At 28.4% G+C, this 16,013-nt stretch overlaps 1 protein-coding gene across 1 annotated transcript in view; it reads right to left on the bottom strand.

Moving 5' to 3' along the window:
• LOC123298608 (excitatory amino acid transporter 1) overlaps positions 1-16,013 on the bottom strand; it is a 42,638-nt gene that overhangs the window by 15,687 nt on the left and 10,938 nt on the right. The window contains exons 2-3 of the mRNA XM_044880694.1: positions 12,984-13,470; positions 4,439-4,481 (exon numbers count right to left, since the gene is read on the bottom strand). Of these exons, the coding sequence (XP_044736629.1) occupies positions 4,439-4,481; positions 12,984-13,429 (489 nt within the window). The 5' untranslated portion in view covers positions 13,430-13,470. The remainder of the gene's footprint in view (positions 1-4,438; positions 4,482-12,983; positions 13,471-16,013) is intronic.

Genomic DNA, 16,013 nt, shown 5'->3' with positions numbered 1-16,013 from the left:
AATGACAGCTCCGATTTGGATGATTATCATTATTTTTAAATGTTTCATTTTATATTATATTGTTTAAAATCAGAAACCTTTTAGGGGGGGGGGATATCTGGAGGGGAAAAAAGGCAATGACCCGAATGGTATATACAAACCTAGCTTAAATAGCTAATGGCAGAAGTTTGAAATTTGAGAGAATATTGATTTTACATTGAAGGTGCTATTTAAGAAGGGATTTTTCGAAATATAGCTCCTTAAAGGCTGAAAAAAACGTTGCTAAGCTTATTATAAACAAATTTTTTATAATTATTTTTAATTATTTATTGTATTACAGTATGTACTACCAAAAACCAAATATAAATTCAGTTAAATAAAATATTTACATTAAAGAGTTGGAACAGGATGTCGAAACAACCAATAGGCTCTTTCTTAACGTTAACTCAATTCTTAAATAAGTATTTTGTTCCCAACTTCAATTTCGAAAATAGGAGGTGCGAAAAACATGAAAAACCACCTTAAAACCAACTTAATCGAAGATTAAGATATTCGTATAAACATAGAGAGAAAGTCATATTGATTTTCAAGTCGCTAAGTCAATTTTGAGGGGCTGCAGAGCTGAACAAAGCTTCGAAAACGACTAAAAAACTGGTTTTTTTTTGGGAATCTCCTCCAAATTATTAAAAGAAGCGGGCACTTTATGTAAGGTTGATTACAAAAAATCCTCAATACCGCATATCCATGTTCTATGTAACGCATTTATAAGAGACACCTTCCCCTCCCTATTGAGCACCGATACAGTGTATAAGTTTATATTTTCGGGATAATGTGACTAAAAAAGAAGAAGTATTTTAATTACTAAGCGCCTGTATTAACAATTAAAATGTATATTAATAACTTTACATATGAGTCATTGAACAGAAGAATAGTGTGGAAAAAATTATCGGAATTCTGATAATTTTTTGTATGTCAGAGGATATTTTTATATTTTAAGCAAAAAAAATTGATATCTTCGCAGATGTTTGTCATTAATCAAACTACAGAAATCCCGATGAATAGATTCAGGAGAATTAACAAATTTTTAACTGATAACCCCTGAAGATCATCAAAGATCAATAATAAAATTTTCTTTCAAATACTATAAAAATAGTACTAGAATTTTTTATTGCAAAAAGCCAGCTGAAAAACTAAAATATAGTTGTAAGAAATCCAAATAATCTAGAGGCTTATTTCAATGGAAATCATATAATTACAAAAAAGTAATTTTCGATGCAATCAAAACTACCGCTGAAGTGTAATAAAGTAATTGTATTATCAAAAAAATCAAATTTTTTTACTTTAGGACGTTATCAAAATCCAAAAAATTTAATTATGCTCTTTCACATCCAAATTTTATCCAATTTTGTTAAACTAAGTATGTAATCCTACTTTTGGGTCATACTTTTCAAATTTGTAATCAAAATTCACCTAGCTGTAATAGTGGATTTCAATAATAAATATGATAAGATCGGATCAAATTGGAGAGTATTATCAAAAAAATCAAATTTGTTAACTTTGTGGTTAATAATCCTTGTTTCACTCAAGCCTAGGTTTAGAATTGACTGAAAAAATTTCATTTAATTTGAATTATTTTCCATAAATAAATAATTGTATCGGGCATTTTCATAAATAAAGCAACAACCATTTAAATATTCACGATAATGAAGTTTTTATTAGCAATTATAAAACGCCCAGCCTTTACAATGCATTTTTAATCTTAAATATTTTTGAAGGTTACAAATCCGTCATTTTTCTTCAAATCAATAACAAATAATTTTTTGTAGTATAGAGTAACCTTGGTATACCGGTTTTTCCACACAGGCAGTTTAATTACTCTATTTATTATTAAAATTTTTACTTTTGATGCGAAGCCTTTAATGATTTAGATTTACTTACACTTAATCGATGTTTTTATAACTATGTTAAACTGATAAGTAATTAAATCGGATAAGAAAAATAATTTTAGAATTATTTTATAATATGCATCATATATGATTTATAAACTAGTCATCCTTAAGGTGGTTCGATAAAAACTAATAATTTTCCAGAGAGAGTAATTGGCGCTTTAAATAAAAAAATTTTTCATACAATATTCACTTTTTCCAAAAATATGTGAAAATGAATTGGTTTTTGATGACTGCTGCCAGGGTTGAGAAAGTTTATTTAATAAAGACTGAATTTTGGGTATTCATTTCCTTAATGAACTTTATCACTTTGCGCTTTGGCTTACATCCGAGAATGGTTGTCATAATTAACTCAGGATGAGCGCTATTAAAATAATCGAATTTCTGCCTGTCAAATTGAAATTTCGTTAATTATAAAACTTAACACTGAAATGATTGGAATAGTTTTTTTTGTAATTATATTGGGGTAATATCTGGCGAGGTATTAATAATGGCAGATTATTGATAAGAGAACATGAAAACTTACACAAAAAATGATCTTAAAATGATATTTTTAGCAATCATGGTAGCTTTTTTCGGGAATGCGCACTATATAATAAACACAGTAAACGGAATTGCCATCAATAATTTCAATACGAAATATCCAAAATCACTCCAGCTTGAAATAAACATTTTTGAGCCGTTGCCCTTATCCCATATTCCTTTAAAATGATTTGTTTTTGTTTAGTGTTTAGTTGTACCTATCCATAAATACTAGAAGGTTGCATCTATAGCCTTTTTGAGTCTGTGTGTTTTTCTTGGCATTTGTGTTAAAGTATAAATTTTGAGTGCCTATTTACTAGTAGTGCTTTTAATTATATTCATTTTTAGGCTTCAATACATCGAAAATAAACCAATATATTATACAAAATTTTCAATTTTGATTAATTGCATCAATTTTTAACAATGGCCACAATCTGATGAGAAACCATAATCTCAAACCATTTTTAGGAATATATTTTTTCAAGTACCCATTATAATACACTTTTGGACTGGTAACTCTCAATACCTTGCCAAATCTACATTATAAAACAAATATCATTGCCATTTAGGCATTAAGTTATTGTAAAAGATGATAACTGGCACTAATTTCCAATGTGTACCTTAGATATTAGCCGTAGAATGCGAAAAAATAGCTCGTAAAAAGTAACAGGAAAAACGCACAAATTTTGTTTTTATATTCAATTTTCATCGAATCAATTCAGTTTAAAGAAAAATGTTTCGAACAAAACATATTAGTTTCTATTTAAGAAATAACAGTTTAATACTATTTTGTAGTTCTCAACGGTAGCGAAAGTGGGAAATGGAATTAAGTATCAATTATCTTTTTTTTTTACAAAAGCCAAAAGTTATTGACAGACATTCGATGGGAAGATACTCGTAAGTGTTGTTAGCAACTCTGTTCAATTGAAAAACTATTTGTTAATACTTAAGAAGGCTTCAAAATTGAAAAATAACTTAAGAACAAATCTAGAAATACCTACATATATATAAATGAACTTAAAAAATAGCAACTTCATTCCATACCCATAAATCAGCATACTAAATATATCATTAACCTTGAATAAATAAATCGCCCACGACAACTATTCAAAACAATAAATTTTGTATGCGCAATATTGTATTAGGAAATAATCGTATTTGTAGTTAAGTTAAATAATATTTAATATTTAATTGAAAAAGTTATACAATATTTATATTCCTGTTTACTCTACTATGTGTATAGTAATTATACGCTATATACGAAATAAATATATCAGAGTATATTAAGTTTAATACCAAGTTTGTAACGCTAAGGTGTAGCTTAATGCTACCAACAAAATTTGAGAGCTTTGTTATAGGTGTAATAAAATAACTTAATCATTTCCGTTTGCCTGTCTGGTTTCCGATTTTCCGGAGTCTGGTTTCATATTTTATGCGGCTGAGCTATAAATTAGATTTGTTTATTGCAAATATCTCGGTTTCTATTGTAAATACGCCAAAAGTAATCAGAAATGATTTCATGGAAAATTTTCCACAAAGAACTAAATTTTGCATTTTTTCAAAACAAAAAATATTTTTGTATTTTTTAATCAATTTTAAACAAAAAAGTACCCTTGTGATTTTTTTCTCTAAGCGCTTAGTTTTTTAAATAAAAATTCTTGAAAATAAAAATGCAGGATTCGATTTTTAGAAAAATGTGTTATTTTTTTTCAATCTCTGAGGGAATTCGCTTAGCTAACGCAGCTCCTGCGTTACGGATTTTTTTGAGCAACTCACCGTATTTACATTACCTCTATTTTGATCTGGGATTTTATTAATTAACATATGAGCTTAATTACTATTATCAACTTATACATATATTCGATGTTAGTGTGAACGAAAAAAGACCGATAGGAACGGTAAGAATAAATCTACATATTTGTACGAAAAATTCTCTTAAATCTACTTATTATAAATAATATATTATTTCATAGATTAAGTAATTGACTCACCTGCTTAAGTGTTGCTTCGATCAAATTCGGCGGGAACAGATTTCTGTAACAAAATTAATTTAAAATGAAAAGACTGAATCGTAAATAATACGTCAAATTTATTATTCATTTCCGATAATCTCAAAAATTTATTCAATTCTGATAGAATTTTCATTCAATGGCCAATGACCATGACTCTTGATGTAGCTATTAGATAGATGAAGCAATCCCTCCTAAATATTAGATAGTTTAAATCTTTCGAAAATATTTTAAAAATTTTTAAATATACATAATATAATATATATGTATGTACAATTGCTTTTTGTTTTGTTTACTTTTAATCATGTATACGATATTTATTTACATCATGGTGTCTCGATTATAATTGATGATTTTTAATATAATACATACAGTGTAAACTAAATATTGACAAATATCTTGTCTAGTAATCTTAATTAAAGAGAATTGAAAAAAATACACTCGAACCCGGTAGGACGCTTGATATGAATCCAAGAAGTCCGGGTTCGAGTCCTGGTTCGAGTGTATTTTTTTCAATTCTCTTTAATTATACATAAAGGTACTTCTTCGGTTCCTAAGTCGATGGTTTACAATAAATTTGTGGATCACTATGACCTTAAAAGTTTTGAAATATATGTTTTTATTACATATTGAAAAATAATGAATAAAAAACAATAACTCAAGGTTTACCAAAATTTATCTTCTTCCAAAACGAAGGTTATCAACAATACGACCTAATTAATTTTTTTAAATCAAAATACTGTGAAAGAAATTGATTTTAATGTTCTTTTTGTTATTATTAATAAATTAATTATTTTATTCTATTCATTTTAGATATTACTAATCAATCAATTAATTAAATTAAATTATCTAAATACAAATTAAAGTACAGTATCAACTGTTTTAATAATTCAAATTCGTGGAAGTAAATTTTTCACCATGACTTATTTCGGTAGATATCGATTGGAATCGATTATATCATTAATAAGCTTTGCATGTGAGTGCTACCTTTATATATGGTATATATGGTTCAAACTTCCCAGATCAAAATAAATTTCCATAACCATCTAAAACACTGAAATTAATGACTAACAAACGTTTATGTCAGTCGGACTATTTCTCTGTTTTCATATTGTTCTTGAAAAGAAAACCTTAATAGACTTTTAGTTTGTTTACATAATGTAAACAAAAATTATATGCTAATACGTCTTTTTGTTAATGTTTAGGGGAAACCAGGAAATAAGAACTTCGTGAATGACATTTTCCTGCTCAAGTGCATCAAGGATTCATACATAGCCAATTAACCTGGAAGAGGATTAGCAAAACAAAATTTTGGTGGCAGAGTTGGGAAAATTAATTTTTATGACAATCCGGATATTTTTAACTGAGTGAAATGCTTTTCCACCCGTGATGAAATGGAGATGAAAGTTTGTATGAAAATTTGTCACTTAATTAACTAATTAATCGATTTTAAAAATTTGTTCACCTAAAGAAAGTTGCATTATCAGCATACCCAAAAAATTAAACCCATTAAATTATGTAACAAAAGGAGATTTAAGTGAAATTAAGGGAAGTGAAAGCAATAACACGGTATTCTTTGTTTTAAAAGTTAAAATTCTGGAACGAAGAAGGCGTGTATCTGCTAGTAGCAAAATATGAGTCAAAAGAAAATAAAATTATAAAAATTTTTACCCATATTTTTCGTGTAGAATACTGCAAGTTTACAAAAAAAGGTACCTTGTAGAACTTATTCAGCGTCTACTCTTGGAAGTTTGAAATTAACAAACTTTGAGTTAGGTGTCTTTTAGAGTGATAAAGGTTTCATTACATAATTTTATATTCATTTTCATTTAGTTTAAATGTGTTTTTCTCGAAAATATAGACTTATGCACTGTATCGAAGATCAAACGAGGAAAGTCGGGGTGTTTATGAATCTGTTTCATAATTCCTAGTGCACGATTTATTAAATGTTTGTGATGTTTGATTTTGTAAAGAATTCCTAGGTTAAAATCGCATTTTTCACTTTTTTAGATTTGGCTAGTATCAAGAAAGAATCTTAATTATAAAATCATCCAGGTACTTAATTATAAAAATAAACATCTTATGAGACAAAAAAATATGACCTTAATAATGCAGTTCTGCTGCTTATGAGTTTTTCTTTTAAGTGCACTGTTTTACCTTCTTTACCCATATATTACGTTATTCTTTTTTATATAATAATTTAAGAGAATCTACATCTACATCACACATTTTAACATTTTAATTTATTCAAATTAAAAATATTAATTGTTTTTACATTACTTATGTAAATATTGTAAAATTTATACAATAGGAAAAAAAATTATTATATACACACTTAAATTGTATGCGACATTGAATTTTATATATTCATTTTACAATAATTTGTTTTAAACCGTATGGGATGTCCCACTAGGTTAAATTTTTGTACTTTCAAGGTTTTATTTAGTCTCACAAGAGTCAATTGGTCAAATTAAATCATTATTTGAGATAGTAACCGTTTAAAAATAGATTATATTGGGCAACCATGCCAAATATAAGCGAATAATTTAATTCTATAGAATATTAAACATGGAGAACGCCATGGCCCAAAATTTGCGATATGTTGAAAGAGAGAGAAGACTGCCAGTTAGTTCCTATGTGTCCTTGTCATATTCATATGTCATTGGCTAGATATTGTTTACATTACAGAAAATCTCTATGCATCATATGATTATGACATATGACTATGACAAGAACACATAGGAACTAACTGGCAGTCTTCTTTACCATTCATCATATTACATCCACTAACCGGCTAGCATATCCCTCGCGTTATCTATGTATCATATTTTATGTATAATTCAAACTGTGATTAAAACAAAGACAGCAACCTCTAAAAAAGAAGCCGAGTAAAGAGAATCTATGCTTCCGCCAAATATATTGTCGGCTCTTCAATAAAATTTAAATCGTTTTAAATTCATTTCTTCATAAATTCATATCGATGTTGACTCAATATTTACCGTATGCTGCCTTATTCGATCAATGTTACTGACGCAGGGCCTTCAATAAAAATTTAAACGTTTTTATTTTTTAATATATTTTGTTCTATCCATATTAATCTTACAAAATATGCCCTCAGACGATCCATATAATATCAAAATTAACTCAAAAATATACACATGTAAGAGAAATGTATACATTTTTAGCTCCGCGTGGAACCAAGTCATTTCTATCCACTATCCAACTATCCATTCAAAATATTATCAATTTCTTGATAAAACTCAGATTATTTCTTAATGTCCTAATGTTGTAAAAATTGATTAAAATATGCATTTATGATTTAGAAAACTACGATGCTCTAAACAACTTCATAAAGATTACCGTATGTCTTCCGTATACAGAAAGAAAGGTCATTGTATGGACCACCTTTGGTCAGAGTGTCTAGAGTGAGAATAATTAACGTATTTAAGTTAGACTAATTTTTTATATGAAGTTAGACTGAGTCTAAATCAATTATGAAAAGTTTAGGAGGCAGGAGGGCTTGCCCGAATAATAAAAAAATGGCTTCAAAAGTTGGCATATTTAACATTGGTTTTATGTGTAAAATGGTAGATTAATGATTTAATGATACGTTTTCATAGATTTCTCCAAAACTAATCGGTGGAAATTAAAAAAAAACTATTTAAAGTCAAAACAAGATCTGTCTAAAGTTAATTTAGATCTGTCTAAAGTTAATTTATAAAACCAATTGAATCCTACAAAGATAATTTAGTTAACTTTTTATTGAGAATTGGATTGATAAATACTTTAAGAGTATCAGCATATAATCAATAGGATGACATCCTGTAAACTAAATATAAAATAATTAATTCAAAAATTTATACATATTAAAATATAATTGTTTATGTCTACAAGAATCAATGTTAAAAGGATTCTAACAAAAAAGATATACTTAGGTATGAAAATTTAATTTATTCAAAGTTAAAATTTGGTTTTTTTGCGTAAAATAATTTACAGTAATGGTAACAATAGATGAAAATGAGTTAGAATAATGTTTAACGAACATTTTTGTATAGGAATTTTAATGAATCGGAAATTGAATATTGAACTACGAATTAAATAGATATTTTGACATTAATTCTCTGCAGCTTTTTCTCAGACCGATATGCCGTTATCTTAAATATGACGTTATCGTGCTCATTTAAGAATGAAGCGCTTTTGAAAAAAGTCATAGAGAGAAGTTTGGTTGACTCGCGAAAAGGAAGTCACTCATTCAGTTTCAAGTATGTATTAATCATTTTACAAAGCACTCTTTCTGTCCCACGGTCGAATTATGTATTTTTACTCTTCATTTTGACAATATTATTATATCAAGTGATTTTCGGATAAGAGCTTTAATTTCGATCCTGGTAAGAAGAGAAAAAAAATTTCTTTAAAAAAAACAAATTCTTAACTAAATTATTGAAAAGAAAATCGAAATCGAAACTTTTTTGAATAAAATACCTATATTTAAAAATAATATTATGGTAACTTTTATACTATATAAAGAGCAGGACATAGCTTATTGGGACAGGAAATTTCGTCGATGTGGTGTACATGAACATAATGATCTCTCTCACATGTCATAGTATTTCCGGTGACAAGGGACGCACCAGGAGACCGCGCTTCATTCATCATACACATATACTGTATATAGCCCGCTCAGCAGTGATCCACTATAAAATATTATGTGTGTATTAGAATATTGCTAATATTTAGATACAAATTTTTTCGTTCAACAGTAGTATAGCTACAGTATTCACTTTTGGATAGAAAATTATTCTTTTCACCCCGAAAAATAAAATAAAAAATATCTTTTACTGAAAAAAAAAAAACATTTGTAAAAGAAGAAAGTGAGAAACCAGTTAAAAACTAGTTTGTAATCAACTAGTTGCCGAAGTTATTTGCTAAGAATGTCCATTTTGATTGCAAATTGGTGGTGAAAAACTATTCATTATCCACTATTTAGTACCCTAAGTATTGAATCTATATGTGTTAGTCTAGACTGCGATTTCAATGCATAAAAGCTTACCAAATCTAATCAATTTTTCTTTAAAAATTTTTAATGGTACGAAGATCAAATTTCTTAATTAATAATAATTTTTATTCTATTTATCGAAAGGTTTATCCTATTGTAGAATAGATATTTGCCGAATTTTATTACAAACTTGTCATTTATATTTTGTATAATAAACCAATGACCTTAAAGAAAAAAATCAATTTCTATGATAAAAACAACTGAACTCTTCAATAATTTTGTCGATTACTCTTTAAAAACACGTTACGACTTTGGTAACTTCAAAAGGTACTCGCAAAAATTGAAATACAGTTGTCCTCCAGCTTCAAAAACCGAATAATGTTTTTCGCTGTTCAGAATAGGTATTTGATGATACGCGCTTCGAAGGTCAATTTTGCTAAATATTTTATTTCTTGAAATTTTTAGAATAATTTCTTCGATTTTCGGTAAAGGGTAGATGTACTTGTTAATTGTCTGGGAGTAGTCTACTACCATTCTTGGCTTGTGATTGTCTCCTCTGATAACGAATGCTTGGAGAATTTTGTGAATTCCTTTTGCCATAAAATTGTAATCTTCATCTGTCTGCTTGTTGTTATTTAGTACAGGAGCTGAGATTGTAAAGAAAATGGAGAAACCTGCAGTTTTTGTATCTTCTTAAGATATTAATAACTGAGAAAACTATGGTAAGATTTGAGACACTACTTTTCTTTAAAAAATGGCAACGAGATGGAAAAACACTTAAAACATGGAAAAATGCTGTTCTTTTACATGTAAATGTCAAAATGACACTGCAAAACAGCTGGAAGAGTAGATATTAAATTTTTTTTCAAAACAATAAGAAAAAACAATAAGTTTAAGTTTTTAAATGGCGCGAGAAATTACAGTACGATAATTTTTTCAAAAGGTATAGGATTTTAAATGCAAAAGTGTTATTGTTTTGATAAACTTTTGAGATAGCTTTTTCAACACTCGTACAAAATATGCGAAGGATGATACAAATTTTGAGCAATTCGATGGTTTTTCGTTGTTTTAATTTTGGCCAAATTATGTGTTTTTAAAATTTCCTTTAATACTTTCGATGAGTGAAAATTTTGATGATTAAAAAGATATTTTTAATGTTCAAAATAGTATATTTTGAATATTTCTTTTACTATAAGCAAAATGGAATATTTTTACTATAAGCAAAGGTATAGAAAATAAATTTTATTTATAATTATCTATGAATAAAATAATGTACTTAATCAGAAAGGAATTGTTCTGAATGAAAAAGTCAAATCCACTATGGTTTGTTCATGTATTTATTTCTCCGTATTGTATGATATATAAATGTTAGGGGAATCATCAATTGTTATTATATATCTATATTTATTACTATTTTAATCAGATATTTAAATAAAATGTCTAACATTTATATTTATACTGTTAAATTTGACACAATGTACTTTACACGGACTTGTAGCCATAACTATGCCTTGCATAAGTATGTCTTGTAAAGTTCATCAAATAAAGTAAAACGGATCTTTTTACATAGTCAAGCTTTTCTACAAGACTGATTTTATATTTCATAACGATTAGGCTATATTTTTCTTTTCTCGCCAATGATTGTCTATACACTGTCCTAGAGGAAAGAATGTGATGAACCAAGCTTGAGGATGTACGAGCGCCAAGGAAATTTTATAAAAAGCTTGATTTTTCTCATATGAAATTGGGCTAAGTCTAAATTATTTTGAAAATTTTAGGGGGGTTGTCCAATAATATTTAAATAAATAATTGACTTCAAAAGTAGGCGTATTCAACATTTGTTTTATGGCAAAACGGTGGATGGATCACATGTTTTCCTAGATTTCTCCAAAGCTAGTTGGTGGAAATTTAAAAAAAAAAACTGTTTAAATTAATGTTAAATCTTAATAAATAATTGAAAAAAAACCCATTGTGTCCGACTAATTAGGGGTGTATAAGCACAGTAGTTGGAGGTAAAAGTTTAAAATTTTTCTTTTTCAATTTTGATGGTGAATTATGTTATAACTTGACAACATAAGATGAAAAGTAAGAATAAAATTTTTCGATATCTGGAGTAATTTTCAAAAGATCGAAAATTGAAAATTTTGTGTGATTATATAGCTTTCAATATTTCTAAGAAACCAAGGCTGATTTCGAAAAATTTTATTTATATTTTTCGTCTATATTCTTGAAGTTATAGCAAACTTTAAAACAAGGTAAAAATAATTTAAACCATTAATCTAAAGGAAAGTTTTATTGTAATTGGCAGTGTTGGAATAGTTTGAGAGATATATTGCCGCAAAAAGACAGAAAATTTAAAATTAAAAAAGTCATAAAATAAGAAATACTTTTCAAAGGCAAATTTATAGTTAACATGGAAAACAGAAAGTAAGTTTAAAGTAACTAAAAGTAGAAAATTTTTATCTTCAAAAACCCAAAGAAAACAAAAGGTCCTTTACATAGAAAAAGAAAATTTCAAAAAGCAAAAAAATTCAAAACATTTTTAATTAAAGCGCTTTGCCGCTGAATATTAATTAATCGCATGAGGTTTTCTTAAAAATTAAATAATAAATATCAAAACTTGTTAATCATTGACCTTTATGCAATCGTAAGCCTTCAAATACTCTGACCTTCTTTCAAAAGAATTGATTTTATCGCGAAAAGAAATAAACTCATCAAAAGTATTAAAGGAAAAATTTTTTGGTCAATATTTCATAAACCTGCATCTCTACGAAAAATCATTGAATTCGGAACCACATTAGCTCGTTTGAAAACTTGTACTTCTTTGTTTTGGTTTTTACGGAGGATTGCAAGGGTGAGAAATATTAACCCCAAATTGTATATGAACTTTAGTTGAGATCACTCGAAAATTTGTTAATTTTTCTAAAAAATGGGTTATAAAAATTCACGTTCGAGATTTTTAGAACCAGATATTTGCGTTCCAAGCAATATCAGTATCTTCTGATATAATCATTGCACTGGCATTGGTCTCATATCATTGAAAAACTTAAACTGCCTTCTTTTAAGACCCGACTTATTGTTCTGTAACAAATGTTATCATCCTCCACCTTTTCTATTTTAAAACAACATTTTTCATCTGACCTTCATTTTCTGAAAAAAGACGGTATCTAAAATTCCATGCTTTGAAAGCTTGTTCTATCTAGTTTTGGAATCTATTGCCTAAAAATTTTTATGACCACTTTGTACTGAGAGTTGAAAGAGTGCAGGTCCGAAATTCGATAAGTTTTCGGAGGCAGAATACAGGTTTTATAAATTTTGGATTAATTTTGTGTAAAAAAAATGTTCCTATAATACTTTTAATGAGTATATTTACTTTTCACAGTAAAAAACATTAGTATAAAACCTTCATTTATAAAAAAAAATAAACAAAACAATATTTAAGATGCCATTAAACAATTTTCCCCTTAGGGGACAACATAAAACTCGCTCTTAAAAAATAAAAATAAACAACACCCACTCTCTTACACTTACCTCACTAAATCTAAAAGTGTGTCAGTTGTAGTAACATTCCGTACATTCGGTTTCTCTGTTGGCCCTTGAAAACTAGAGCCTCTTCCAGAACCTGGCCGTATTGTAACAACTAAAATAATACCCAATGTAACCGCACACAATGTTGTTGTCACATAATATGAAATCGCACGAAAAGCGATTTTCTTCGATAGCGATAAATCCAATGCACCGATTGCAGATACAATTGATGATACTAACAATGGTATAATTAATGATTTAAGCATACGTAAGAAAATATCTCCGGGAAATGCTATATACATAGCCTCTCGTTCCTTCCATTTTCCTTCACGTGAAAAACGTAATATAAAACCGAGTACACAACCGCCTACAACGCCTAATACTGTTAACATTGTTAGTAAATTTCCCCTTAAACATGATCTTACACGATTTTCATTTGGACGCGCCATTTTTTATTTTATAAGAATGTTGATTTTGTTATGGTTTTAATCTGAAACAAAAGAAAAAATTTAATTAGTTTTACACAAAAATTTTAAATTTTAAATAGCAAACAGTAAGATCTAAAAATATACTAAAATTATCATCGCCTGGTATGATTTGGTGGGGCTAAAATAGAGACAGATGATTTAAATAGTGCAGATGATATAAATAGTGCATTTTAATCATCTGCCACGCTATTTTAGCCTCCACCAAATCATGCCAGGCGATGATAACTCTTCTTATTGAATATAAGACTTTAAAATGGTGTAAGTTTCAAAGTGCCTCAAGAACATTTTTTGCATAGGAAAAATTGCAAATAAAAATCACCTGCCAGGCTATTTTAGCCCCCACCAAATCATGCCAGGCGATGATATTTCGTATAATTGAATATTAGACTTTAAAATGGTGTAGGTTTCAAAGTGCCTCAAGAATATTTTTTGCATAGAAAAAATTGCAAATTTTAAGTCATCTGCCAGGCTATTTTAACCCCCCCCCCCCCAAATCATGCCACGCGATGATATTTCGTTTGATTGAATATAAGACTTTAAAATGGTATAAGTTTCAAAGTGCCTCAAGAACATTTTTTGCATAGGAAAAATTGCAAATTAAAATCACCTGCCAGGCTATTTTAGCCCTCACCAAATCATGCTAGGCGATGATATTTCGTATGATTGAATATTATACTTTAAAATGGTGTAGGTTTGAAAGTGCCTCAAGTACATTTTTTGCATAGGAAAAATTGCAAATTAAAAATTTCATAGGTCAATAACGCCCCCCAACCTCCCAGCCAGGTTGTCGATTTCACCATCCACACATTCGCAAGCTACCAACTTTTCAATGTGCCTCAAATATGTACTCAAAAAAGCCACTCAGCTCTAAATCTATTAGAATTAGATCCGTACTAATTCATACAACTAGAACTGTGCGACAGAACAATATGCTTCCTTATTCTCTGACAAAACATAAGCATAATCGATTTACTTCGCTGGTGATGCATAAATTGTTCCGAACAACTAAAAAAATTGTTTTTGTTTACATATAGAGGCATGCATATACATATTTTAATATGTTTATATTAATATATTGCACTAATAATATTCAATTGTATAGTTTAATCAAACAAAGTCATAAAAGATTAATTAAAACTAAGGTCGATGACCTTCGAATTTTGTACAATCTTAAATTGTTAAGCTGTGTGTAAAAACAGTATATGTAAATAAATTCCAAACGATCTCCATGTACAATATGCCCAATGTACTATGTTCCAGCTCATTTTTCAGGCTAAATATACTGATCTGAGAAATATATGAAATATACAATTTAGTATGACCTGTATTTAGTAAGATTACACACTTAATTGATCAAAATTGGATAAAATTTGGATGTGAGCAAAATTTAATTTTTTGAATTCTGATGACGTCATAAAGTTAAAAAATTCTATTTTTTCTTTAACACAGGCAAATTTGATTCGATCTTATTGGAATGTTTTTTAAGCCCACTAATTTTGGGTCATTCTTTTCAGCTTCGATGAAAGTTTTTCCCTAGCTATCACTGATATTCTTAATTCCGAAACCAGGTCTCTAAATTCTTGAAATCTATCAGAGCTAGGTTAATTTTGATCACAAATTTGAAAATTATGACCCAAATTTAGTAGGTTTACAACTTGGTATCATTTATCAAAACTGCTAACATGGTAATTTTTGGTACCTTTTAATGAACAGCGAATATAAAAATAATAATTACAATTTTAATTACAAATTTTAGGAAAGTAATGAGTTCTTTGCTTTTGCTAGGAAACGTCGAGAGAAATCGATACTTTAATTTGAAACTCTATCACTTGAATAAATTTAAAAAGTTTATCAATTAAATGTACAGACTCTTTAAGGTAAAATGACACGATTATGGCGACTCTCTGCCATTTTACCTTTAGTCGTACGTTAAATACTATCAGTATAAGAATTTTCATCAATATCGTTAGAGCCGATCCCGATATATGTATATGGGGCAATCTAAATACTTACCACCGGCGCTATGTACCCTCGTTACGGCCCTGAGTATAGGAATTTAATAGGAATTATTGAGTGGAAAAAATTGCATTCGTGTCTAGAACTCGAATAGCCTAATTGGTAGGGCGCTTGACATGAATCCAAACAGTCCGGGTTCGAGTGTATTTTTTTCAATTCTCTCTTTAATTGGAATTATGTTCGTTTTCAGAAACTCTGTATGGGTAACATTTCAGAAACATAGTACATTTATAATGAAATCAAAACGTAGAACGAGAAAAATATCATTTCAAAAGTCAATTTATTTTAACAAACTCTTTTTTTGACGCATAATTTTTTACATTTAATCGCCATATAAAACTGCATTTGTTTCGCTAGTCAAAGATTTCTCAAATTTTACATAAAATTAGCAGTATTGGGAAATTCGTCCGATACGAATAAAATACCGGTATGCAACAGGCTACTTTACCCTAATAGCTAAAGTGACAATAGTGTCTAAAATTCTCTCAAATAATAAATCTTCATTTAAATTTACAATACATAAATTAAT

Source organism: Chrysoperla carnea, chromosome 4 (assembly GCF_905475395.1).
Source record: "Chrysoperla carnea chromosome 4, inChrCarn1.1, whole genome shotgun sequence".
NCBI classification, from domain to species: domain Eukaryota; kingdom Metazoa; phylum Arthropoda; class Insecta; order Neuroptera; family Chrysopidae; genus Chrysoperla; species Chrysoperla carnea.
Note: the sequence above shows the minus strand (reverse complement) of the source record. Positions and strands in the feature narration are given on the sequence as shown.